The sequence below is a fragment of the Beta vulgaris genome, chromosome 6 (genome assembly GCF_026745355.1).
Source record: "Beta vulgaris subsp. vulgaris cultivar EL10 chromosome 6, EL10.2, whole genome shotgun sequence".
Taxonomy (NCBI): Eukaryota; Viridiplantae; Streptophyta; class Magnoliopsida; order Caryophyllales; family Amaranthaceae; genus Beta; species Beta vulgaris.
Genome location: NC_079207.1, coordinates 12630248 through 12656846, shown reverse-complemented (window position 1 = coordinate 12656846; position 26599 = coordinate 12630248). Strand labels below are relative to the sequence as shown.

Here is a 26599-nt window from a genome sequence, read left to right as displayed (position 1 = left end):
ATTTGGTGTCAAAACACTCGAATAGTGAATTAGTGACAAGTCTGACAACTTGATAATAAGACTCTTACCTTAGATTCCTGTTATCTTGGTTTCAAATTTTACCAAGCGACAATGCCAGACAAATGTATTGTTTGAGAGTAGAGATCCTTTCATCCTCCCTCTTATATTTTAAGTACATGACTCACAAATTAGTTCTACCTCAAAACTAGAGGTGTGTATGGATCGGGCCAACTCGTGGACCGTTTCACCCTGGTTTGGACCCGACATGGCTCGAGCCTGCTCAAGACCTGCCCTGGCCCGTAGTCTGCTATGTGGGCCCGTGAGCTTACCACAGTGAAGAAATTTTATTTAAGACCCATCTCGATACGAGCCCGCCTATATGATCCGTGGGCCGAATGCCCATCTTCTTTGTTTTTTTAGTTTATAATTGTCAAAAAAACAAAAAAATAACATAGAACATGGTCAATCACGATGGAGGCACGAGTCCGATTGCGGGCCTAGGTCAAGGACAAAATTTAAAAATACAAGGCCCGGCCAGACTCGCCTTTCACGGGCTCAGACCCGACCCATCGGTGCCCAAAACCCACAAGTCAAGTCCGTGAGCAAGCCCTGCCTGACTGGGCCCGCCCGGCCATGCTCAGTCTACTCAAAGCCCTTAAAAATCAAAAAAGAGCCACCCTCAAACTCAAGTAAAGAGTCTATTCTTGTAACTACACATACCAAAAAAAAAAAAAAAAAAAAAACTGTTTCTAATACTTCCTCTGTTTCTTTTTACTCGCTACACTTTTCCATTATGGGAAGTTTCACATTACTTGCTACACTTCTTTTTTGGGCAATAAACTCTCTCTATCTCTCTCCTCCCACATGGGTCCCTTTTCTTTTTACTCTCTACCTCTCTCTTCTCCAAAAATTGTCTAGGAGTCCGTGAAATGAGAAGTGTAGCGAGTAAAAAGAAACGGTGGAAGTAACATTTATCAGACCAAGGTCCCAAAGGAAAAAACGGAAAACCGCTGATACAGAAATACTCCACTGTTACCTCTCCCTCCCTCTCCTGCGAATCGATGGATTCCTCCCCTCGGCGAGGTCGAAGACCTCCAACACCGACACCTCCGGCGAAATCTTCCGACAACATCTTCTCCACCTTCATTGTTCACAACGACAACGTCGCCGGCGAACAACTTTCTGGCGACGATTTAGACGACGAATCTCTCCCTCCTCTCCTCAAACGCCTTCCCAAGGATTTCGGAGGCGCAGGTTCCTTCGATTTCGATGCCGAAACTTCCGACGACATTTCCGGCACCTTCATTGTTAAGCCTGATCAACATCGTCAACGCACTCTCAACAACAACAAGAATCAGCGTCCTTCAACATCGTCTTCATCTTCCGGAGCTCCTCATTCTGTAAGAAAATCTCGTAATTCAGCGTTTTCTTCTCCTGATAAACCTAATTCAAGTTATAGGAAGGCTGAATCAAACGATGATGATGATTATGAAGAAGAAGAAGGTGATTTTGGTACTTTTGTGGTGAAGAAGGGGAAAAGTGATGATTATGATGATGATGAGGAGGAGGAAGAGGATGAGGAGGAGTATGAGGATGAGGAGGAAGGAGAAGAGTTTGGGACTTTTGTGGTGCGAAAGACGGCGAGAAAGAAGAGAGAGAAAGAGAGTGAGGATGTTTCTGGAACTTTTGTAAGGAAGACTACTGGTGGTGGTGGTGGTGGTTCGACAATGAGTAGGGCGGTTGCGAGTATGCAGGCGGTAGGGGAGTTCGGGTTTGGAGGAAAGAATCGGAGGAGTGGTGGTGCTGGTTCAGGGCACTCGGAGGATGTTGGTGGACAAATGAGGCAGTTGCAGAGTAAAATGTCTTCGAGTTCGATTCCGGATTGTATTGCTAGGGAAGATCCTAGTACAAAGTATGAGTTACTTCATGAGTTAGGTGAGTTCTACTAAGTTAGGGACTAATTTATCCAATTATATGGTTAAGTTTTTTGAAAATAGCGTTTTAATATGGAAAATTCCTTTGGTAGTTGATGTGCAAGTTTGCTAGAATTCAATGGGTGAATCAATGATAGGTACTATTGACATTATCTGACTTTGAAATATATGTGAAAATCATGTGGAAGGTATATCATGAATTATATTGTGAAACATGGAAGGTTGAAATGTCAATCTTGCATGTTGTGTGATATTATTGTAAATGAATTTTATGTCATTTGTATTTGTTTGTGTTGATGCTCTTCATTATGCGTGTAAAATGCAGGGAAAGGGTCGTATGGGGCTGTTTATAAAGCTCGAGATTTAACAACTTCAGAGCTAGTTGCGATTAAAGTCATATCACTAAGTGAAGGGGTGCGTTTATTCTCATGTTTGTTGAGGTTCAGTTTTGTTTTGAATGCTTTCATGGAAATTTATTTTTGTCATGTGTAGGAGGAGGGTTATGAGGAGATACGTGGTGAGATTGAAATGTTACAACAGTGTAGTCATCCTAATGTTGTTCGTTACCTCGGAAGCTACCAAGGAGAAGAGTACCTCTGGGTAGTTCTTGTGATTTTTAATTTCGTAAAGGAGTTTCAAGCAACTTTGAGCTGCATCGATGTTTACTCTTTTTTTAAGTTACTTTTGTTGATTTTTGTCTGTAATTACTGATACTGAAAGTTTATGGCAGATAGTGATGGAGTACTGTGGGGGTGGAAGTGTTGCTGACTTGATGAATGTTACCGAGGACCCTTTAGATGAACATCAAATTGCCTACATTTCGAGGGAGTCACTGAAGGTATCAAAGTAACATGGCTTTCAACTGAATTGAAAGGTCACTGAGCATGGTTTTAGGCTTATATTCCAAAGCTGCAGGATTCAGAAAGATTTTTTCAGGACTATGCTATCCTTTTATATCACATTATCTTTACCCAAGGAGCTAAGGATGTAACAAAAGAATTTCATCTTCAGTGCTTGTAGATTCTTTGTGAATAATGTTGTTTGCTTATTAATTAAGATTATTGCTTCATTGGTTGTAGGGTTTAGCTTATTTGCACTCTATCTTCAAGGTTCACAGAGATATTAAGGGGGGGAATATTTTATTGACAGAACAAGGAGAGGTGAAGTTGGGTATGTTCATTTCTTTTTGCTGAATTGTCAATTTTTTTTAACATCATTCCGTCAAATGACTGTCTCATCTGTAGCATACAGGCTTGATCTATTTTGCTTACTCTCGCTTTACCTTTTCCCCGTCCTTCTCATCGTTTTGTCAGAAACTAGCTCCTGTGCTGATACAACAATAAAATAACCATAGGGCCTATTAAAGCGCCATCTTCCTCGGGAAGGGTAAGGGGGTGTATGCAACCTTACTCTGCAAGTGCAGATAAATATTTCCAATAGCTCTTAGGCTGACATGTGTCTTTAAAAGTGAGTGATTTGCTGAAGAAAAATATGCTGGAGCTGTATAAGTTATCCTTTTTTATTTTTTTTGCTGATTGTTTGGCACTTTGGCTCATAGTACTTTATAGTTGTTTGTTGACATCGTTTTGTCAAATGACTTAATTGTTTTTCCTCATATGGTTGGTGGAACCAACTGTCTCTGCTAGTTCACTTACTGCGAGAAAAAAGATTGGAAACAATGGGTTTACGTCTTCCTTGCCATTATTAGCAAGTTCTATGCTTTTATCTATTGAAGAGATACCACTAAAGTTCCTAATCTCTTCTGTTATTTGAGCCTTCCTTAGTAAAGGGAAATTACAGCAATCTATTACTGATATTGTATATATGGCATGTCGATACGTTTATGGCTTATGCATGACCTAAGAACACGGGCTGGTTAACTTTTTGATTCAATGGTGATATCCTGTATCTTGTGCTAATGTGTTCACTTCATGTACAGGTGATTTTGGTGTTGCAGCACAGCTGACGAGAACCATGTCTAAGCGCAATACGGTATGATTTTTCATAGGACTACATTTATTCAGTCCTCATATCTTCATTGTAATTCAGAATTAGTCCAAATTGGTGGTATTGAGGTATCTTAAGCGTATTTTTATTACAAGAACGCCTGTATGATGATTCCATTCTAATTCCTTGATGATGAGATGGTGTTGTCTTGTTTAAAATTTTGAATTTTATGGTTCAGAACATTCAGTCGGTCAATATCAGACCATAATGTTTGATGAAAGAGTTGTTTCATGTTTCATTTTCGACGTAGGTGAGAGTTATGATTGGACAATTTCTAAACTTTGAACGACAATGGACTACATTGAATGTCCAAGTTACTGTCTTTCACTTTCATCTGAAATGCTAGTATTGCTCTTTAATGATGTTACTTTTAATATGGATCATTTAGGTCACGTATTCAGGCTGAATGTTTATATTGGTGTCTTTCAATTTCTTTTATTACAACGGCTCGATATGTTAGGATCATTTGTCTGGGTTGTATCTGTCAAGTGCAATATTGGTTCCTTAATCCTATCTGTCATGCTTGTTCAATGGCATGTAAAGGTGACCTAAACCTTTCCGACTTAGGTCATAGAGATTGTAACTGGTGCTGGAATATTAAGTTATAACTACTTAACATATTCCGAGTTCTTATTTTTGTTGTTTCTCATAGAGGACTAGAGGTATATCAAAATCTTACTTCTTAATTTCTTTTTGTGATACTATATATATTCATATTCCAATTTCCAGTAGGTGTCGAAACATTTAAGGGGCGTTTGTTAGAGGGTAATCAAGAAGGGAAGGGAAATTGTTCCCTTTAATTCCCTTTTTAGATGTTTGGCTCACTTCTGTAATCCGTTACTCCACTTTAGCTGAATTGGTTCACTCAAACATGTTAATTCTGATCTCTCTCATCCCCCATTTTCCCCAAATTCAGTTTTGCATCAACGAACCTGTCACCATTCACGGCTATCATTCCTAGCCATAGCCACTAGGCCAACAACCAGCTCACCACCGTCACCAACTACTGCCGTCACCTCACCACCTCCACCGTCACCACAATTCCGTCATCTCACCACTACCACTACTACCACAACCACTACCACTACTACCATAACTACCGCAGTGATCCACACTCAAACCCCCAACACTAAAGCACCACTCCCGCACAAACATCCAAATCACTATCGGTTGCACAAAAAGTCCCCTACAAACTTCTAAAAATCACAAGTCTGAAAGTCTCTCATTACCCCGAAAACGTCTACATGCACTTCAAGATCCACCACCTTAATTTAATGCAGGGAGAGAGAGGGGGGAGAGGGAGAGAGAGATGGGTGGGGGAGGGAGAGAGAGAGAGGGAATGGGCGGGGTGGAGAGAGAGGTAGGGAGAGGGAGAGGGTGGGGAGGGGGAGAGAGGAGGGAGGAGGAGGGAGGTTGGGAGAGAGAGAGAGGGAGAGGGAGAGAGAAAGAGGGAGGGGGAGGGAGGGAGGGGGAGGGGAGAGAGGAGGTGGGGGTGGGGGTGGGTGTCAGAGAGAGAATGTGATGTAGGGAGAAGAGGGGGGGGGGGGAGGGAGGCGTTAACTCTCGAGAGTTGTTTCTTTGAACCAAACAATTATTAGGGGAAATTTGTTCTTTAACTAACTTGAACCATATACATTTTTAAATTTCTTTTTCTGGATTCTGTTCTTCCAATTTTCCCTTTATTGCCTTCTTTCCCTTTCTCTAGTGTGAACCAAACAGCCCATAAGTATATGAGATGCTTTAATATTAGGCAAAGAATATATGATGTTCTCTTTAGTCCCTCAGGCACATCAGCAAAAGGTGCTCCCTGGCATTCCTGCACCCCCTGCCAGTTGCCTCTGCCCACCTGTCAGCCACTGATGAGTCTCTGGCAAGGTGTGGCTGGGTACTCAAACCAAATTTGCTGTGGCAGACTTCTTTACATCCGGGAGCAGAATCCACCACCAGTGGCTTTTGGCCTCTCCAAGAAAATGTTCTTGTCTTGATAACTGGTCTAGTTACCTTATGGGGCTTAACAAAGGTGAAGCAATCTCCAATTCTAGCAGCCAAACACAGAAGTCAGAACAGTAAGATTGCTGCCAATTCCCATGACGAATTCGCTGTTTGTCCTTGAATAGAAGAAGCAAGATGTTTGGAAACTTTTGTAGGATCAGTAGGAATGAAGCTCCCATGATTAGCCCAATATTTTTATCTGAGATTAGATTTTTTTTTATTATTGTTTTTGCTTCTGGCATTTTCTGATGGTAAGCAAATAGAATTTGAAATGCTCAATCTTAAGATGACATTTATTTGTTAGAAGCACAAGATGTCATATTGAAATTTCTACTAATCTACCATCATCTTTGTGATTAAAGTCATGGCCTCTGTTTAATACTTTGGTAATTGACTCTTGGATCTCATATGTTGTCCTTGCTGCCTTTTTATGTTTACCAGTTCATTGGTACTCCACATTGGATGGCTCCCGAAGTTATTCAAGAAAGTCGGTATGATGGAAAGGTACTGAAGATGTCTTCTGCAAATTTATTGCCTTCTTTTACTTTTATACTGGTATTTTGATTTATAAGGGGATGTTGGGCTGGCAAATTTCTCCCTTTTTCTTCCTTTGGAAGTGTTTAGTTCATGTATAATTAGTTTTCGTTCCGCACATTTGCTTAATAGGATTAACCCAATTTGGGTCATCTTGAACCCCCCTTCCCCTTCCCGGACTTGAATTCCTCCAACCTCCTCTACAAGCCTCTAGTCCTCTACCACTATGATATTTGTTTAAGGAAGCCTTTGCAAGAATTATGACTCCTCTCCTGTATATTACCTATCTGCTCAAGTTCCTCATTTTGACTTGATTTATATCCGGAAAATGGCGACATTCCTCTACCTCATGATCCCAAAAGGGAAACAAATAGGGTAGAATATGATACTCTTCAAATATGATAGCTTCGTCTTTGCCTCTTTGGCAAATGCTATTTCTCAGTTGTTCATTTGAATGTTTTATTAGCTCTCTGTAATAGACTAGCCTAGGGAGAGGGGCACTTTTGGTATTAAATAATTAGTTAGTTTTAATAGTAGCTTGATGAATAAGTTAGTGAGTTGGAAGTAGTATCTCTATAAATAGAATAGATTAGGGAGAGAGAAAGGATGTTGAATATTGAGTAATAGTGTGGGTGAACTTTTAAGAGTTCTTTTGGTAGAGAGCAAGCCTCTCGAAAGCTTGTAAACAATCTCTGTTTTACTGTTTTCCAGAAAATTATCATTCAAGTCCATTTTACTTCTTAATCTTCTTCTCTGATCTGCCCTAATGATGTCACTTCGTCACTCTCTCCCCTTTCTTTTCTTGAATATGTTTTGGCCTTTTTGTGTGCTTGAGTGTTAACTCAAGATAACTGTGGGAGACCTGAGGCAGATCTTGGACCTGTAAGCCAACATCAAAACATTTGTGGATCATGGCTGTCCTGTTATCGGGTCTTCTACTTTACTTTGTAGTATGCTTGTTTTCCGCTATCCTTAAAAGTTCAGAACGCCAAACCTGGATGATGCTGGCCATTATATATATATATATATATATATATATATATATATATATATATATATATATATATATATATATATATATCTCTATTACATAAGGGAAGGGGGACCTATGGTGTCCTCTTTTGAACTGACTATTTCGCCCCCCTTTCCCTTACTAAATTACAAAAATAATATCAATACAAAAATGGGGATTCAAACAAAGTTACCGGAAATTAAATTTCAACCTCACTCCCAAATCACTTATGTTAGGAAACTTTACAAATCCCTTTCTAAATCACGTTCAAGAAATCCCGCAAATCACTAAACTTTACAAAAAAATAAAAATTAACTTACAAACCAAAACTAATATAATAGGGCGTAAATACATTAAAAAAAACATTCACAAAATTCACTTACAAATCATTGTTCTCAAGAACTCACAAATTTCACTTACAAATTATTCTTTACCTATACACGCTATGCATAAAAATCTGTAAAAAAACATAAAATTTCGATGGGGATATCACACATTTGTCCATCGGCGATTTGCAAATTTCCAAAAAGGTACATAATTCTTTTAATCTTCCAAGTTATTTCAATTTAGTTGAAAAAACAATAGCAATTGTTATGTAGCGACTAACAGAAAAAAGGGAGATGATAGCAATTAGTTAAACAGGACTTAAATTTAACCCTTTATTTTCACATGAAATGAAAAAAAAAAGATAAAAGCAACAAATTTAGTATTTCTAAAAAAATTCCAATATTAAAAATTCTGCTCATAACTTTTGCAAAAAAACCATTTTCAGAAATAAAATTTTGAAAAAAAAAAAACAAATGTTTTCACGAACAGTTTTTGCAAAAATCAATTTTAGAAAAAAAATTAAATTAATTTGCTAAAACCATTTTCAGAAAAAAAATTACATTATTTTGCGAAAACAAATAGTGAAATTAAGCACCAAGACAACTGTAAAATTTTGAAATGGAAAAAAAGGGTTTTATACAATTTAAATTTAATTCATTTTCATGTTAAATCAGAAAACAAGATAAAAGAAACGATTTTTGTGTTTTTTAAAAAAAATCCAATATCAAATTGTGTATGAAAATTTACAATTTTATCTCAAATATAATTTTAAATATGAGACTGATGAAAATTTTAAATATAAGTTTGTGAAATCATAATTTAGATGTTAGGCAAGGGAAAAAAAAACTGAAATTGATTCATACTTTTCGGATTAAATTTTGGGATGATAGAAAATCGACCGAAGAAAAAACTGAAGTTGATTTAAGAAATTACCTTTCTCTGATCTGTTAGAAAATCGACCTACGAAAAAACTGAAGTTGGTTTGCTTCCTTCAAAAGTGGTTGATACGGCTGATGGATTTTTGATGAATTAGATCTACTGCTTTGCTTAATACTTGAAAAGGCTGATTTTCTTATTATATAGTGTATAGTTTGATGAACTAGGTTCCTTGAAAATATGGTTAGTAGATTTGTAGTGAGAGGAGAGAGAAAATGAATAGCAAAAGTAGTGGAATTATACTGATGTTGCTAAGTAGTGGAAAAGGTAGTGAATTTTTTTTTGTTAAAATTCTAGAAGGATGTGCCTACAGGCTACAGCACGTCACTCAAAATTTTGGGTTTCAAATACAAGTTTGGATCAAAGTATAAATTAGCCAAATTATAATATGGGTTTCAAATACAAGTGTAGATCAAAGTATAAATTAGCCAAATTATAATATTGTTGCATTGGAAATTCAATGTAACAGATAATATGGACTCAAATTTTTTTTTTGTTCAATAGAGATAAGTTTAATTAAGGGAGTAATATTGTAATGCTACTTAAATACAAAGAGTTAATGACTGCAAAAGAAAGAACAAAATGTAGGAGTACTATTTGATTGTATTTCGAAGAATCTTATTCACAAAATGGAGGTGACCGTAAAATACTAGCTTGCATTTTCTTTTTGTTTACTACTTAGTAATAATTAGGCCTAAAAATGTCATCGCATGCATCGCGTGCATAAAAAGCTAGTATATATATATGGGAAGGTTCTTGTGAGCACACATCTCTTATGTGAGAACATAGGTTTAGAACATATGTAACATTTTTCAGAACATAATTTTTCTTATGCAACATACTTAACTTTTTAGAAAATGTGAAGCATTTAGAACATATGCAAACACGTTTTAGAACGACATACTTAACCTTTTTTAAGGAAATATACTTAACTTTTTAGAACTTATGCAACACTTTTTAGAACAACATACTTAATTTTTTTAGGAAACATAATTTTTTTTAAGTAAACAAACTTAAATTTTTAGAACATACGCAACACTTTTTAGAACAACATACTTATTAAGCTTTTTTGTTTTGAGGATACATATTTTTTTTTTTGAGGAAGTATATACTTTAGATTTTTAGAGCGTATTTTTCATAACATGTTTTTCTCCTTAATTTTGTTGATAATAAAAAGAGGATGTTCTACGTGGTCGTTCTTATACTCTAAAGTCTAAATATAGTAAAATATATGTTTTAAATAGTTCTTCTGGTGTTCTAGATAGTTCTTCTAGTGTTCTAAATAGTCCTTGTTGTGTTCTAAATAGTTCTTAACTTCTTATTATGTTCAAAATAGTGCTTGTTATGTTCTAAATATTTCTTGTTGTGTTTTATATAGTTCTTGTCGTGTTCAGAATAGTCGCACTAGAGTTTCGATGTTGCTAGTTTATAAATTTATGAGAAAAATATATATGAATAGTATTGTAACCTTTTTTCTTGCATTTTTGAAATAAAAAAAAATCAACTGAAAATTACCGAAAAAGTTTCTCCGAATTTTTGATAATTACTTACTTTCTTCTTTGGAACACGTTAAAAATAATTTAGAACAAACTTGAAATAATTTGGAACACGCTTAAAATATTTTAGAACATACTTGAAATAGTTTAGGACATAAGCTTGAAGATTTAGAACATGTATATCTCTATTATATAAGCCAATGGAGGAGCAATGGTGTCCCCTTTTAAATTTACATATCCACCCCTCCACAACATGAAACCATTTTACACACATAAACTTACCAAAAAATTTCAACCAAGTCTCTATTAAACCCAATCAACTCATATAATTGTCAATCACATAAACTTGCCAATAAATAAATTCAATCAAATTAAATTTAGATCCAATCAACTAAATAATTTCGTAATTTAAGATCTTACCAAAAAATATATACCACTGACAATAAAAAAAATATTGCATTCTCATTACAAAGACAACTCATATACAAAATTAATCACAAATACAAACTCCAAAAAGAATTCAGTTTCTTCATTACTTGGATATGCAATTACATCCCTTATAATTACTTTAAAATGTTTTTAGATACTATTTGTAAGTATTTGAATACTTCTTACTCACCAAATGAAGGTGAGCATATATACGTTCTCTCATAATTTTAATTTTCAATTTTTTTAATAACGAGCAATAATTATGCCTAAAATATCACCACACGCATAGCTTGCAGAAAAAGCTAGTATCAATATATGTATATGTGTTGATTAGGCTCTAACATAAAAAGATGTGTTCATGTTCTAAATATCATAGCGTATGTTATGCAACTTATTGTTCTAAAAATCATAGCATATGTTCTACAAAGTGTTAGATCAATATGTTTTAAAAACAAAATTTTAAGTATGTTCTAAAAAGTATTCCGTATGTTCTAAAAAGTATTGCGTGTGTTTAGAACATAATTCTGCTCTTACATATGATATACGTTCTCACATAAGGACCCATTCTCACCGGATCCTGACCCTATAATACTAAAATTCACATGAGAACACTTCTTATATGAGAACGTGAGAACACTGGAATAGTAATCCTTTATTCTGATCTTGGTAATCATTTTTCCTACATATGTAATCAATAATTCTGTTAGAAGAGGTCCCGCAAGGAAAATATTATTTTATTATAATGGAAACTATTCCTTTCATTTTTTAAACTATTTTAGATAAGATTCAAAGTGTTTAGAAATACTATAGTTCTGCAACTCTGGCTAGATGTAATTCATGTAAATTTCATATTATGTATCCTTTGCAGTCAATTTTTATGCAGAAGTGTATGAAATTGACATACAGATTCAACTTATTGGCATCTAGGTGGATGTGTGGGCTCTTGGAGTGTCTGCTATAGAGATGGCAGAGGTATTGTTATTTCCGTATTATACCTCCTCTCCTTTTCCCTTGATTTTTAGCCTCCTTATTTCTGAAATTTGTTAAAGTATATGTGAAAAATTAATGGAGAAAGATACCCCCTGTTCCAGAATACATTTCCATTTTTTCTTTTAGTTGCAATGCTTTCACTTCTGCACTATGTATATACTATATACTAACCTTGATTGGAATTATTTTCCTATTATATAAAACAAATATAGTATGAAAGATGCCATTGAATCCATCTCAACTTATATATTAAATACCAAGTTGCCAACTTTCTATAATTTTTACTAATTAATTAGAGACATTATTGGTCAAAGTTGTGCGTTGGCTAGCATAATAGTCAAATTGTGCAACTGTATAAAAAGGGAGGATGTATGTCATTTTATCATTCTTCACGAGTTATACTTTGGTAAAAACTTTAGTGAAAGTTCCATTACAAAATCGCATTAAATATTACATATAATAATAGACACCATGTGTTGTATTGATGTTGTAGAATTAATTTAATTATAGGACTTGTGGAATTGGCTGGAATTATCTATATTTTAAACAATAGAGAGTTCAGTTTTCTGGGTTGGAACTCGTTTGGAACAAATACTTATTTCTTTCTTTCTTAAAAAAATGTCTCAATCAAAGATAAGAAACTTGGAATCACCTTTGCCCCTATCACTTATAGTTAAAAAAGTCTTTGTGGAAACACAAGTGTGTCGCAACAATTAAATAAATTTTTAATGTCGCCAAAAAGGAGATATTAGTTGCTATTATGTTATCCTAGAAAGCATCGCAGACGGGGAACATTGAATAAAGTCTTAGATTATGCTTGAGAAACACCTTTGTTTAATTGAGACTACTATATGGACTGATCCGAGTTATATATGCTCATTCTTTTGTTTTTGGTTTCAGGGACTTCCTCCCAGATCAGCAGTGCATCCAATGCGGGTTAGTGCGAATGCTGATATTTATTTCTTCAGCGTTCCTATATTGTGCACATTTGCATCTTCCATGTTCCATGATTTTGCTCGGGTTACAGATCTTATACTTGAAACGACATTGACTTTCTTAACAGCCTTTTTAAATCTGTGCATTTTTTTTCATAAATATGCTCTTAGTTCTTCCTTTCAGTTGTAACAGTGGTACATAGGTAATATACTTGATAACTGCAGTTATATGTTTATGCTGGTGCTAGCACTGTATTTTAGTACCAATGTGCTCAAAGAGAACATCAATTGTTGGATTGTTTCTTTGTTTGATAAATGCTTGTAACAAAAGCACACACTTCATGATTAGATGCTTGAAAAGCCATTGACTTTCTTAACAGCCTTTTTTTAAACTGTGCTTTTTTTCGGTCTGCTGCATATTATATGCTCTAGTTCCTCAGTGGTAATAGTGGTAAGTAGGTAACATTCTTGATAACTGCAGTTATATGTTTATGCTGGTGCTGGCTCTGTAATTCTGTATTTTGTTACCAATGTGCTAAAAGAGAACATTAATTGTTGGATTTTTTGTTTGTTTAATAAAAGCTTGTAACAAAAGCACACACTTTACGATTAGATGCAGAAATATTCTGCGGCCTATGTCCAAAAGTAAACCAACCCCTTTGATTTAACAAAATCATTGGATTTAAAAGTAGCACGATCTGATTCACGTCACCCAATTGAGCACGTAAATCCAATATTTTTTACAAATGCTTAGATGTGCATTCTCAGTTTGCAAGACATTTGTAAAACAAATGCCTAAATGTCTTAAATCCATATTCCTAGTGTAGGTGAGGTGACGGTGTATGTTTTCGGTTAGTTGGTTTTGTGCACATCATCTGCAAAAGGTGGGATTATGTTTGGAATAATCTTTCTGATGACTGCTCGGTGCTCACAGGGGCATGGAGAAGTGACAGATATTGTGCATGACAATCTTTCTGTCTTTCTGATGGCTATTTATATTAATAATGGAGCTTTTTAGAAATGTGGTGGGTAAGGTAATGGTAGAATGGAGACTAACTGTGTCACCATGTCCTAGGTGACTGTAGACAGTAGACAGTGGACATTTTTTTTTTTTGTTGGGGGGGGGGGGGGGTTATCTGGTTTGGTGACTGTAGAAGTGACAAGTAGGGGACGGTAGAGGGGAAGCAGGTCAGGAAAGGGCGGAGAAGTGGGGATGGTAAGCAGTGGTTGGGGTGGTGCATAGAGAGTTTTGAGGGGATGGTGGGTAGCAGGGTGGTAGTGAGGGCAAAAGGAGGGGATAGAGGAAGGCCGAAGGGGATAAAGATGACTAACAGAAATGTATATTTACTTTCAACTTGTTCAACAGGTCATAGGTAACTCAAGAGTCGGACTAGATCCCCCAATATACTATTGGTATGGGATAACCATTGTAGGGATTATTTTTTGAAGACCTACAATAGTTTGGATTATCCTCGGTACCTCTTCTTTTTAGTGTTGGTACTAGAAAGCGGTTTTTGTTATATATGGTTATGAAAAGCTATGAACAATAGATTATAGGTGTTTTTTTTGGTGATAACTGGCTTTTTTGTCCTACATATAGAAACTGCAAACCAAAATCTTCCCATGTGAAATTTCCCAACTAAATAATATTACTCCCCGCGTATATGGTAAAATTCTGGGAAGCTCGGACTCGGCCACCCCCCCCCCCCCCCCCCCGCACCGGTGTCGACACGACACGGGTGCGGACACGAAATCCGGGTCGGACCTTTGGGGGAGAAAGTGGACTCGGCACTTTAGGGTTTCAATAACTTGGGTTGTAAATTTTTGGGGGCTACCAATGCTTTTGCAGAGAGAAAAGAGAGAGGAGAGAGAAGAGAGGAGAGAGAAAAGAGAGAGGAGAGAGAAATCAGAAAAAATGCGTGACTTTTGCTCTTTGGAAATTGTCAAGACTTTAATGCTTTAATGGTTGAAGCTTTCAATACTTTAATATTTCTTTTCTCTGTTTTTGTTGTCTATTCTTTAATGATGCAAGCTGTCAACTTTCATAGCTGTTATACATATTTTTTTTCTCTTTCTTGTTATGTGATTTGTAGGATATACAACACTTTATGCTTTTTTTAAGAAATTAATTACTAAAAAATAATTATAAAAAACTAAAAATATATTTCAGATACAAATAATTAATTCAATATTATTTCACTGGTTGCCGTGTCCCCGAGTCCATATTCAAAATTTGGACCCTTAACAAACGAGTCCGCGAGTCCTTAAGTTTAGAATCTCCCGTGTCCGACCCTCGGACCCGTACCCGAGTCCGACACCCGTACCCGAGTCCGAGCATCCCAGGTAAAATTTATACTACCTTTGTTTTTAAATACATGCAACATTTCCTACCTACATATTATCCAATGCACTACTTTGTTTCTTAATATCTTTAATTATGTATAACAGTATAAGTAAAAATTTTAAAAATCTGAGATTATGGAAGTGTGTATTAAGACGAATCAGATAAGACCACACTTGACCATAAATTTTCTTATACATTTCTGAGATAATATGAGATAAGATTGGTACTTGAGTATTGATTACTATGCAAATGTTGCATGTATTTAGAAATGAAGGAGGTATAATGTACATATTACGTGGGATTTTATTAGATTCTTTTTCTATGAAGGGGGTGGAAAGGGGACAAGTGCAGTCTTGTCAAGCTGATCAAAGTCTTAATCATATATAGTCCCAAATATATATTTCTCTTAGATTTGTCTCTAATTTAGTAATATGAGGATTCTACAGATGTTTTTGCAAGAAACAGTAAGTGGTGGACCTCTAAGAAGGGATATAGAGATATTGGACATGTTGCTTGATAACTGTCAAAATCTTCCAACCCTTGCTGTGCGTGAGTTTGCTATTTATGTTAAGTAGTTTCTATCTTTCTCTAATGATCTCTCTTTGCTTTGTTAGGTCCTGTTCATGATATCTATTGAACCAGCTCCAATGCTCGAGGACAAAGAAAAATGGTATGATATTTGATTCATGCACCCCTTCATTATCCCCCCTTGTCGATGACACCACCTTTTTTTCTTCCTATCTCTTGCTTTCCCGCCTCTCTATGGATTCTGTGCTTGTTTACACAGCCTTATCTGGGGAGAATGACGAGGCCCTTCTTTTCTTCCCCCCCATATGTTGGTTGTAGAAGGGGGGCTTCATGAGTGTTTTGCTTACTTTATTTTTGTGCTTATAGAAGCTATATCTGATTGCAGTTTATAGTTTATACTGTGTTCTACTTACTGTATTGCTGATTGCAATGCATTCAGCGAGATGTCACATATCGCAGTCAGCATAAATCTATCACATATTGTGTCAGCGTAAGTATATCACATATACAACAATTGGATGATCACATGAAAGTGCCAAGTTAATTACTATTTTTCCGAGATGATTTCTTGGTTACTGATTGTATGCATGATACATTGAATTAGATAAATTTTAACCCATCAAATGAACATCAGTTTGTCTATGCTGTCCTGGCCTGGGTATAATATCTGATTCTGCTTGCATGCCCTAGAGAGTCTCGATACAACATGAAGATAGCAATGTAGCGAAGCAGTTCTCTTTCGTCAAGGGGAAAAGAAAATCATTGAACCTCTGTCAGTTTTATATGTGCATTGCATCAATTGATGGATTGGACGTTTGGAACATTTGTGTTTTAATTGAGTTAGTGCTAGGTGATGTCAGATGCATGTTGCACTGGTTATTTCCACAGGTGGCATGAGGTTTGTGCTATACAAGTCTGACTTAGTTATGTTGTGTTCATACAAAACCAAAGAAAGGATTCTTACGTGATAGAATTTCGGGAGCATGATATTCTTCTTGTTTTCTTAGGTGCTCAATATGTGGAGTTGGACATTCGATTAGTTACATAGTGGCAAAATTAATGTCTTTGATTTAATTATGGTATTGTATGTCTTGGTTTATTTTATCTTGTAGTTCTTGTACAGAGCTATTGGCTCCTCCGCTCCTATATTGATGGACTAATATTATCTTATATATCATGTCAAAGAATACCTTTTGTTTTTAATGGACTACGTTATACGACTCACTAATGTGTCTGTTTCTTATTTTGGCGAAGCAGCACAGAGTTATTGCATAATGAAATCAAGGATCAATTGGAAATAGCCTCTCTTATTGTAGGTGTAAGAGGCTGTATATTTAACTCTCCTTACCTTGTCCAAGCTCTGTCCTCTTTGTAGGCATTACTGCTGATGCTGCTGTACATCTTAATATTAAAGAGGATTATAGGTTCCCTTGGTGGTTTGAACTCTGACTTAACTATGTTGCCTCCTTCTAAACACATTGTTCGTGGTGTTTTCTGTAAAGAGAATGTTCTCTTCTAACGTGTGTGCGCGCGCGCGCGTGTGTAGTATGAAATAAAAAAGTAACCTTAGCTGTTGGATGATAAGGAATTGAAGGGGTTTTAAGTGTTATCATCATAATTATGTTACTTCAGCACTGACATTTATTTTGTCTTTTTTCCTAGGTCTCTTATATTTCATGATTTTGTGGCCAAGTGTTTAACCAAGGATCCACGTTTGCGACCTACTGCACCTGAAATGCTGAAGGTATCTAAAGATATGTGATTGATTTAAGCAGCAAGAATAATGGGTGATGCCTGATTTGCACCTTTTAGTTTCTTGATGCTTCACTTCCTGTCTTCTCCCTGTATGCACCTTTTTTTTTGGACAAGCAAATAAAGAATTAGATTAGAAAGAAACCAATGGGGGTGTCACCCATTTTACAAAGTGAGGGCTAAGCACAAAAAGTTTCTAGACCTTAAGCTGTCGTGGTGCAATTTATCTACACATCAGGAAAAGTCAAGTGATGCTCAAAGACGAGAAATTGACTTTAGCTCTTCAAATATCTCAAAACTGGAACTTGAATACTTCACAAGTGGAAGCTAAACCCTTAAATATCCTTTGGAATCTTTTTCTTCTTCTTCTTCAAGTGCACCACCAAATTGCTAGTGGCATCATCTTTCAGGCCTCGACATAAACTTTCTTTCAACAAGCTTGGACCCAGCTCAACCCAAACATTTTTCTCCTCCTTAAGGCACAAACTACAATGAGCCAACGACTAGTAAAGATGAAGCTCCTTCTCTTAAGAACATCTTCAGTAGGAATCTTCTCTTTTGACTGCGGTCCAAGCTATCAAGTTTTTTAAGCTAACTATTCATGTTTGGCTTGTGATCAGGTGGTTATTGTTTAATATATTTGAAAATTGTTTGTATTGCTAATTGGCCCTTCAAAGCTTTGAGAGCAAATAGGCTTATATGTCTCTCCCTACAGTTGCATATTGGACCCTCAAAGTTGTAGAAGCATCTATTAGTTAATGTTAGAAATTTTGTTCCTGATGGCATCTTTCTATGAATTGTCTATTCAAAATGATGGAATTCTTCTTGTATGCCTCTACCAGTGATGTTTATTTATTTCAAATTCCACTTTCATGCACTCAAATGCTTTTGGAGAGTTCTTTCACAATAATTTCTTTGAATCTCACTTGTTTTGGGGATCATTTCTTGTTGGAGTTTGATGTGGCCGGTGTTGAAGTCTTGAGGAAAATTAGTCCTTTGAAGGAAAATCAATATATTTAAGGAATGGAGTGATATTAGGCTAGAGAAAACTCTTTGGTAAATGTAGGGCTACACGACAAGTCTTTTGGTGACTAATCTCTTTTTTGTTTTTATCTATCAAATGCAGCATAAATTTATTGAGAGATGCAAAGTTGGAGCATCTACAATGTTACAAAAGATTGAGAAGGCTAGACGAGCTAGGGAATCTATGGCACTTCAAGCTCAGAGTCTTTCTGATGCAACCTTGTTGGCAGGAGTATGTATTATTGATTTTTTTTTTCTTCTACTTTTAATCTGTCTTTGATCTGGTAAATATCCTTTGTCCTGTTCAGTGTCCCATCCCCATCATATCTTTTCTAAATTTCGCCTGCTTTTATCGGTAGCAAAAATGTTCATATATCAGAATCAAGGGGAATAGGCTGGTGTGTCATTAGCACTCAATCTGAATAGGAGGAAATGGAGAGAAAGGGAAGGGAAAGAAGGAAGGGGGACAAGTTTCTTTGTTTGGACGAGGGATTGGGGGAGGGAAGGATCTATTTTCCTCCCTCTTAAATAAATACCATCCCTCCCAATTTAGAGAGAATTGGAGGGAAAATGGAGCTCCATCTTCCCTCCTTCCCTTCCTCTCCAATATCCATCCCTTCCTTTTCCTCCTATATTGCTACCCTGACAAAGTGTAAGGCTATGATATAAGGTGATTTGCTCTGGATTTTTCAAGATCTCGTCTGGTCTTGTCTAAATCTTTCTGATGCGATCTCTTATTTTGGCTGCACTTTGGCCATATTTTGACGCTCATTTGTAAGAAAAAACATATTTATTCAAAGTCTTATTAGATTCGTCCCAGCGGGTAAAGATCTTTTTTGTTTTTATCTTTATAAATACAGAATTGAACATATTTAGTAATAAGTAAACAAGAATAAGGTCTGGTCTTTGCCTGGTCTAATCTGATTCTAATAAGAATAAGTAATAAGTTTCTGAAGCAAGGTGGAGAGAACATATCCTAAATGTGACATATGATCATGAACCTCTTGATTTCTTCTATAACATGTAAACTCCTGACAACAGCAGCAGATAGATGTGCCAAAAGTGAATCAGGATTTTGGTGATACAGTTCCGTCAAAGCCTGTCAACGTTGGGCTGACCAGTAAAAATGAGATATCCAGGGTTGCAGGTTCAGTAAAGCAGCAGGCTGTCCAGCTTGCGGAACTGGCAGAAGGTATGCAAAGTCCCGCCTGCATTTGTTTCTTCTTATATAAACCATGCAAGTGTCTTTCTGTTTTTAATGATCAATCAAGCTTTTATGCTATGTGGTCCAGTAAACATTGCTATGTAGTACTGGTTGTCAAACTCATAGAAACAGACTTGTTGAAGGACCCCAAAGGAACTTTAAATTATTTGCGTATCTGCATCATTATAGGTTACACTAACTAGTTCTACTGTTATCCATCTTGCTGTTTTCTTGGCCCATTCTAATATTTATCACATGATTCAAATGCATGTAATGCGTGCTTCAATTTAGAAAAATATGGACAATAGTCATAGTATATTAACATTAAACTTTACAACATTTGAAAAAGGCATTTAAGGTATTTTAGATAGACACCAAACTCGTCAAGAACTATCCAAACCGAAACCATCGTCGAGTGAAGGGTTTATTTCCAGAACTGTCCTAAATTCAAAAAATTGATCAAACATTCTTAATGCTTATGCTATTCTCACAGTTTTTCAAGTTGAGTTGTGGCCTACTAGTAAAGTAGTTCCTTTTATGCGATTTCTTTTTAAAAATTTGGGGTTGCTGTTGTTAGTTCCAGAGTTCAATATAGGAATTCCTTCTCTATCACGTACCCTCGGATTTGCCTTTTTTCTCCCCCCCCCCCCCCCTTCCCTCCTTTTCTGTTACCTATATTACATGTTTAAGTCTGTCATCTTTACCTTCACTGAATAATTATCTTCATTTTAGTGTGAGAAGAACATGTATTTTTTCAGCTACATATTTAAAAATGTATATGGTTAGAGATCATAGGATTTCTTGTTTCCCTTGTAAGAAGTATTTTCGTAGATGTAAATATTATTATTTATGCAATTTGTCATTCTCAAATTATATTTGTATATCCCCATATTTTGGTTTTCTCTTAAACTTCTCATCTGGTTTTTTATTCCTTAGAGCATGTACAATGGGTGGGTGAGCTTTTGTTGGTCTTTCATTTTTTTCCATTATCTCTCCTTTCCTCCTTACACTTCACATCCCACTAACTTCCGACCAACTCATCTTTTTTTCTCAAAATGGGTGGGCTAGTCCTACTTAGTTTTTCTCTTTCTCTTTCTTACTTTTCCTATACTCCATCATATACTATCTTTCCTATACAAAATGTTTTTATTCTTATGCAGAGTAGAACATTTGTATTCATGTTTTAATTAGTGATATATCAATCATTTTATATACATTTTAATGATTTTAGGTAGGAGAAAGTGATTAGGAAGAAAAGTAGGTTGAAAAAAAATTCAGTAAACTATATCAAATTTGGACTCATTTTATAGATAACAAAATTTATAGTTGTAACTGTAATTTTTTTAAAATAATTATAAGCTGATTTTTGTATTTACTTCAAAACAAAAAAGCAAACTTGTAGAAAACAAAAAAAACAGCAACAATAAAGCAATATTGTACACATGGCACACTCCATTCTTTGCTATGCACGCCATCCAAGGCGTAGTTGGTCTAGCATTCCAGACCAACCAACTCCAAGTGCCAATTGCCGTAATACTAAAACCAAGTAAAGCTAGCTTTACTTTTTGCTAGACCCACTAAAACCCACCCATTGCTCATGCTCTTATGTTTAATCTCGTCTTACTCCTCTCACTTTTCCCTATCTCATTTTTCTTTGTTCAAGCTCTTCTTTCTTGACTTTTATTGTTTCATCTGTTACGACGATTTATGTTAGCCCACCCCAAATCATATTGGGACTAAGGTTCCATAGTTGTATGCTATTTCTTGTGCTACAATCTTAATTTTTTTTAATACAAAAACTTCTAATTTCCCTGAAGCTGGAGCAGTTATGCTAAAATGACTTGTAAATTTGTAACCTATCTTCTTGATATCAAAATGTTGTCGGAGCATTGTTTTATTGGAGTGGAGAATGGAGGAAATTCTGTAAATTAATTGGTTAGTCAAGCACAAACTAAGTGACCCAAAAATTATCTAAATCTCTGGTGCTAATTAGTAATTACCCCTCTTCCCCAAGTGAGGATTATATAGCTTGGCTCCTGGGTTAAGTGAAAGGAATAAATGGTGGTAGAGCGAATGAAATTTTCTTGTTTCTTGTCGCTAGGTTGAGGAATAGAAGAACCAGTTGGGAGCTAATATGTATGCGATATATAAACAGGAAATTGATAATGGAAGTACCTGGAAATAAGTTTTGAACTTGGAGTAACAGGAATGAGTTTGGATTTGCCTATAAACAGGACTTTGATTATGGAAGTACTTTGAAATAAGTTGTGAACTTGGAGTAATAGGGATGACTTTGGAATTTCCTGGAGTTTGTCTGTAGTATTTGCAGATCGAATGAGGTTGCATTTCACTAAGGAATCTGAGAAGCTATGGACTTCTGTGGGAGTCATTCAGTTTAGTCATGGATAAGTTGAATTTTGAGTGGTTTCATCGTATTGTTTTCACTACTTCTTGTGTTTCTTAAAGAACTTCTTGACTCATCTGAACAGAGAGTGGTTTCAGCCGAAAAGTATTGTGCACTTGATGTAGTTCTACTTATTGGGAAAGAGAACTTCCTAATATTGTGTACACTGCAAAAGTGCAGGATGCTCCTAAACTGAATTCGCATAAATTAAAGATAATACTTCCTGCATCCAATTTTAATTGCAACACTTTTCATATCCGTTTGTCCTATATCATTTTCCACATTTTAATTTTTAGGCTTGAGCCCACCATTTTTAGATCATTTTACTCTCCAACACATTTTATTTTTTAGGCTTGAGCCCACCATTTTTATATCATTTTACTCTCCAACAATACCCGACACCTTTATTGAAAATGATTAAACAAAAATAAAATAATGCTCACCCAACCCATGCACCCCTAAGGACCCACATAATTGACCTATTATATAAAAATACCCACTACCTTCTATCAAATCAACTTTCACACAAAATTTGTAAAACTCATTTCTCACTCTATCTACTTCCTACTTCCTCTGTTCTCTTTCTGGTGCAGCAATTGAGTTTTTACACTATACATCCACCACCCTTTTGCTATCTACTGTGATTTTTACGTAAAGAAAATTATAGTCATGTGGGTCTTGCTAGATTCATCTCGATATATACTTTCAAAATATCAAATTTTAATATTTTTTTACTAACAAGTAATTAAAGATATTAAGAGTTAAAGTTGTGCATTGGCAAGCATGAAAACTCAATGTTGCAATAGAAAAAGGAGGAAGTAAAACTCTGTGCACTCAATATGGGACGGAGGTAATATGAATCACGAATAATAGTACAACTTGTATACAAAATTTTTGGTGATTGCAAGAGTGTGCTGCGCTTAATATGGGAAGGAGGAAGTAAAACTCTGTGCACAAGAGTGTGCTGCGCTCAATATGAGACGGAGGTGATATGAATTATGAATAATAGTACATGTATACAAAATTTTTGGTGATTGCAATCTGTAACCAAAGATTGACCGTATTTTATTCACCCAACAACTGGCGTCTTGCTAGACCGGACCCAATAGATAATATCAAGTACTTCCAGGTTTTAGAATGAATTGATTATCCAAGAAATAGGAGAGGAATAGAGGATAGAAACAACTTCTGCTTTTATTCAGTTGTAGGTTTTAACATTTGTCATAAGTAGCTCCACTTGTGCTATCAGCCTATGAATCCTTTGCTGTAAGTCATAATGCTTGACGAAATTAGCTGTTATTACTGTCCTCCAGTTTAATTGGTCCTTTTGAAACTTCTTTTCAGTTGCTCATTGTCTTTGCCTAGCGATGATTTGGGAAATGCAATTTGTGTTCTCTCTGTGCAGGTGATTTTGGGACTTTTGTAGTCCATGGTGGGGAAGAAGAGAAGACACATTCCTCATTTTACCAAAATTCTGAAGTTTCTTCTTTAAGTGTTAAACCAGATATATTAACTGATTCAAGGTAATTTTCTTTCTCGAGCAACTTGACACCTCTACAATGTCAGGAGATTATTCTGGATGAATAAATCAAGTAAAGCGTGTTTGTGAGGTCGTGTCAGGGTCCAGAGAGAAGAAGAGAACAGATTGTGATACATTAATATTTAATAGTATTAACCTGAGTTGTGTTTCACTCTCTTTTTCAACCCTTTGACCAATCAAAATTTCTGATGGCAATTGGGAAACTGATGTTTATTAATGAACTACTAAAACATGGTTGAAATTTGGGTCTTAATCTGTGAAGCACCAGAAGATGCTCCGTTCTTTCCTTCGCTCAGCGTATAGATAAATTACCAATTAGTGTAGGAGAAGTAACATGAAATTTCTTCTCCTTTTCCTGCTTGTTTTTGCATGTTGCTTCATGCACTAATATGGTCGCCAGGAACTAGAAGTATGACCTCATTCACCTTCTGCTGTTAGTTTTTCCCATGCTTGACAAAGTTTTGGAGCTAAACTTTGTACCTATATGTTGCAATATTTTCTCAGGGAGGATAAAGCATTTACCAGCATTGCAGCGGATATACATGAGAAAGATTTGCTTGCTGCTAGCGGATTCAATCGAGAATCCATTGCATCAACCATGCCTGTACAAAACCTTACAGCAAATAAAACATTCCAGACAAAGGTTGGAGGCATTGGTAGTTCAGGAAACCAATCTTTGAGAAATAAAACTGTCGGCCGTAAAACCTTTTCAGCACAAGACAAGGTGATTTTAGTTTGGCTGTATTCTTGATGTGATGCATCACCTTAATTCTTTTGTAGATATACTACGTCCTTGTTCATTATGAGCTTATAAGTTCTTTAATCCTGTATGAGCCTTTTATGTTTATTGATGCGCTGCAACTTCCTCATGGAGCTGAATGTGAATATCGTGTTATGGAACGTTAGTGTTAAGTTCGACCCTCGATTTTTAGGGCCTATGTTCTAGTAAGTTAGCTTCAAGGTATCTTATCTTCTTATTATCACGGATTATGTTCAAAGTGGAGTGGTTGCAAAAGATCTGCTATACTTGTTTTAACTCTCTTATGCACTTAGTAGGTTCATAATGAGGCAGTGTATTATGTAGGCTAAGAGTTGTTAAGATCATTCATCAACTAGATGAACGTCTTGCTGATATAATGGTTTAGTCTTCTTAGGATTAGCCATATTGTTTTCTATCTTAATTTTCGGGTTTTAGGAACGACAATGCTGTCCAGTTGCATTTTCTTTGCTTTTTTCTTTTCCCCAGTTGGTTTCAATATTTTTTTTGGAAGGCTGGTTGGTTTCAATATTTTTTTGGATGGCTGGTTGGTTTCATACATGGTTATTTAGCAAATTTTAACATGAACAAAGTGCCTCATTTGATGATCTTGCTGATTGTAACTGGTTAATCAACGAGAGAATAGTCTATGATACCCGTTTTTGCGACCCATTACTGTTTATTGTTAAGAGTTGTTAGTTGTTACCAAATAGCAAAATGTGTTGTCTGCTTATTTGGATTGCATCTTCTTTGTAGCTCTGGTCAATATATGCAGCTGGAAATACAGTGCCTATTCCTTTTCTGAGGGCAACTGATATATCACCTATTGCGCTCCTGTCTGATAATGTATTTGGAGGCAAACAAAAACAAAATAGTGGGATGATTGCTGCAGAAGCTTTGCAAGAACTATTTGCTGGCGATGCTCAGTCAAAAAAGAGGAGGGGACAAAATGAGGTTTCAAGACTTCAAAGTGTTCTTACATTTAGTGTTTTGTGGTTTCTTTTCCTTTGGGTTCAGTATGTTTATAACTGTGCTTTCTCTTTTCTTCTTCCATGAGCAGCCGATGGCCCTTCCGCCAAGTGTTTATCAGAGACTTACCTCTAGTCCCACACTTATGAATCTGGCTCAAGCTTTAGCTTATCACAAAATGTGAGTGGGCTTATCTTCCTATATGCGTCCCCTCTTATGTAATTGTCATGTGTATGGCTTTTATGGCTAAATCAATTACATTGCCCTCTTGGGATATATCAATCGGGACCTCCATATGCTAAAATTCTCTTCTAAAATAGGTCTTGAATTGCTGAAATGTTAATAACTTTTGGAATGTCTAATTCTGTTTAATCTGGAACAGGTGTTACGAAGAGATGCCACTTCAAGATTTGCAAGTAGCACAGGAACAACAGACTATTCAAAATCTCTGTGATACTCTGAGAACTATTCTACGCTTGTAGTTCACAACAATCCCCCCCCCCCCACCTCTATGTACTTTCTTCTATGTATCATTTTGATTCTACGGGCCGGCCTTTAATTTGAGAAATCGAAAATAGTAAAGCCTGCTAGTCTTGTAGGTTCAGTTCTTCAACTTCTAATCTAATAAACTGGTTCTATCTGAATTTTATGGGCGTAGAGAAGAGGGTATTGAATTTGCTGAATGGTAGATGCAGCTGATGAGAGCCTGAATCTATGGCCTTTATTTAAAGCTGGAATCATGTATGGCAACATGAACTTTTGTGATCATCTAACTTTTAGTTGGTGACGGTCCAAAAGGAAAAAAACACAACTTACTGCTTCATTTCCGTTCGAGTGACCGAGGGATCAAAGAAGATGCATATTCAACCCTAGCATTACATGACAAAGAAGAGAGAATATGAACGAAAAATAAATCTAAGCAGCTTTCAAGAAATCGATTGCCAGAGTACACTTTTGAACCCTCCAAATCTAATCGTAGCACAGATTCTTGAATAAGCTATAGGTGCATATTATGCAATTTTTCTCTAAATTCCCTTTGTAAATGTTTAGTAGGCATCTTGTTATTCTCTTTCTTTATTCTTCTGTTTTCAGCCCTTAAATACAATCACATAATGATGGGTTAGGTTTGCGAAACTTAGTTGCTATCAACAAAGTTACACTTTTCAAATAAGCTTGGCGTATCCAAAACAACCAGACACTTCTTGTGAGTCAAATTATCAGAAATACTCGGATTCATGATATGAAAAGAGTATGAGAGGGTCTATTTCACAAAACAACACTTGGGGTGGTAGAAGCATTATGAAGAGTGTAGGTGATTTGAACACTGGAATAGGAAAGAGAATAGGCAATGGTAAAACAACAAGTATAACAAATTTCATCTGGGCTGGAGGAGGTGAATGCACTTTAAGGATAGTGTCATAGGCACTCAAGACCCAAAGCCAATTAAAATGGGTTAGTGAACTAATTTCGGAAAATAATAGCTGGA

General features: G+C 36.0%; 1 protein-coding gene across 2 annotated transcripts; it reads left to right on the top strand.

The window, feature by feature from the left end:
• Positions 1–989: 989 nt before the first annotated feature.
• On the top strand, positions 990–25757 carry LOC104895774 (serine/threonine-protein kinase 1). Of its 2 annotated transcripts, none has more exons than XM_010682365.4 (18): positions 990–1935; positions 2260–2348; positions 2427–2534; positions 2665–2772; positions 3014–3104; positions 3874–3926; positions 6375–6437; positions 11595–11639; positions 12558–12593; positions 15551–15606; positions 17127–17208; positions 18343–18471; positions 19284–19431; positions 23253–23370; positions 23892–24111; positions 24901–25098; positions 25205–25293; positions 25496–25757. In XM_010682365.4, exons 1-18 carry the CDS (start codon positions 1062–1064, stop codon positions 25593–25595), a joined length of 2607 nt encoding a protein of 868 aa, XP_010680667.1. In that variant the 5' UTR covers positions 990–1061; the 3' UTR covers positions 25596–25757. The 2 variants fall into 2 exon arrangements, with proteins under 2 accessions (XP_010680667.1, XP_010680666.1); XM_010682364.4 differs by having other exon boundaries at positions 19281–19431.
• Positions 25758–26599: the final 842 nt, after the last annotated feature.

What these genes read in the sequence shown, in the direction of transcription:
- LOC104895774 (XM_010682364.4), top strand. Translation starts at nt 1,062, where the DNA reads ATGGATTCCTCCCCTCGGCGAGGTCGAAGACCTCCAACACCGACACCT. An exon ending in ATGCAACCTTGTTGGCAGGA is followed by an intron (nt 18,472 to 19,280) that starts GTATGTATTATT and finishes TCCTGACAACAG; the next exon opens with CAGCAGATAGATGTGCCAAA. An exon ending in GCTTGCGGAACTGGCAGAAG is followed by an intron (nt 19,432 to 23,252) that starts GTATGCAAAGTC and finishes CTCTCTGTGCAG; the next exon opens with GTGATTTTGGGACTTTTGTA.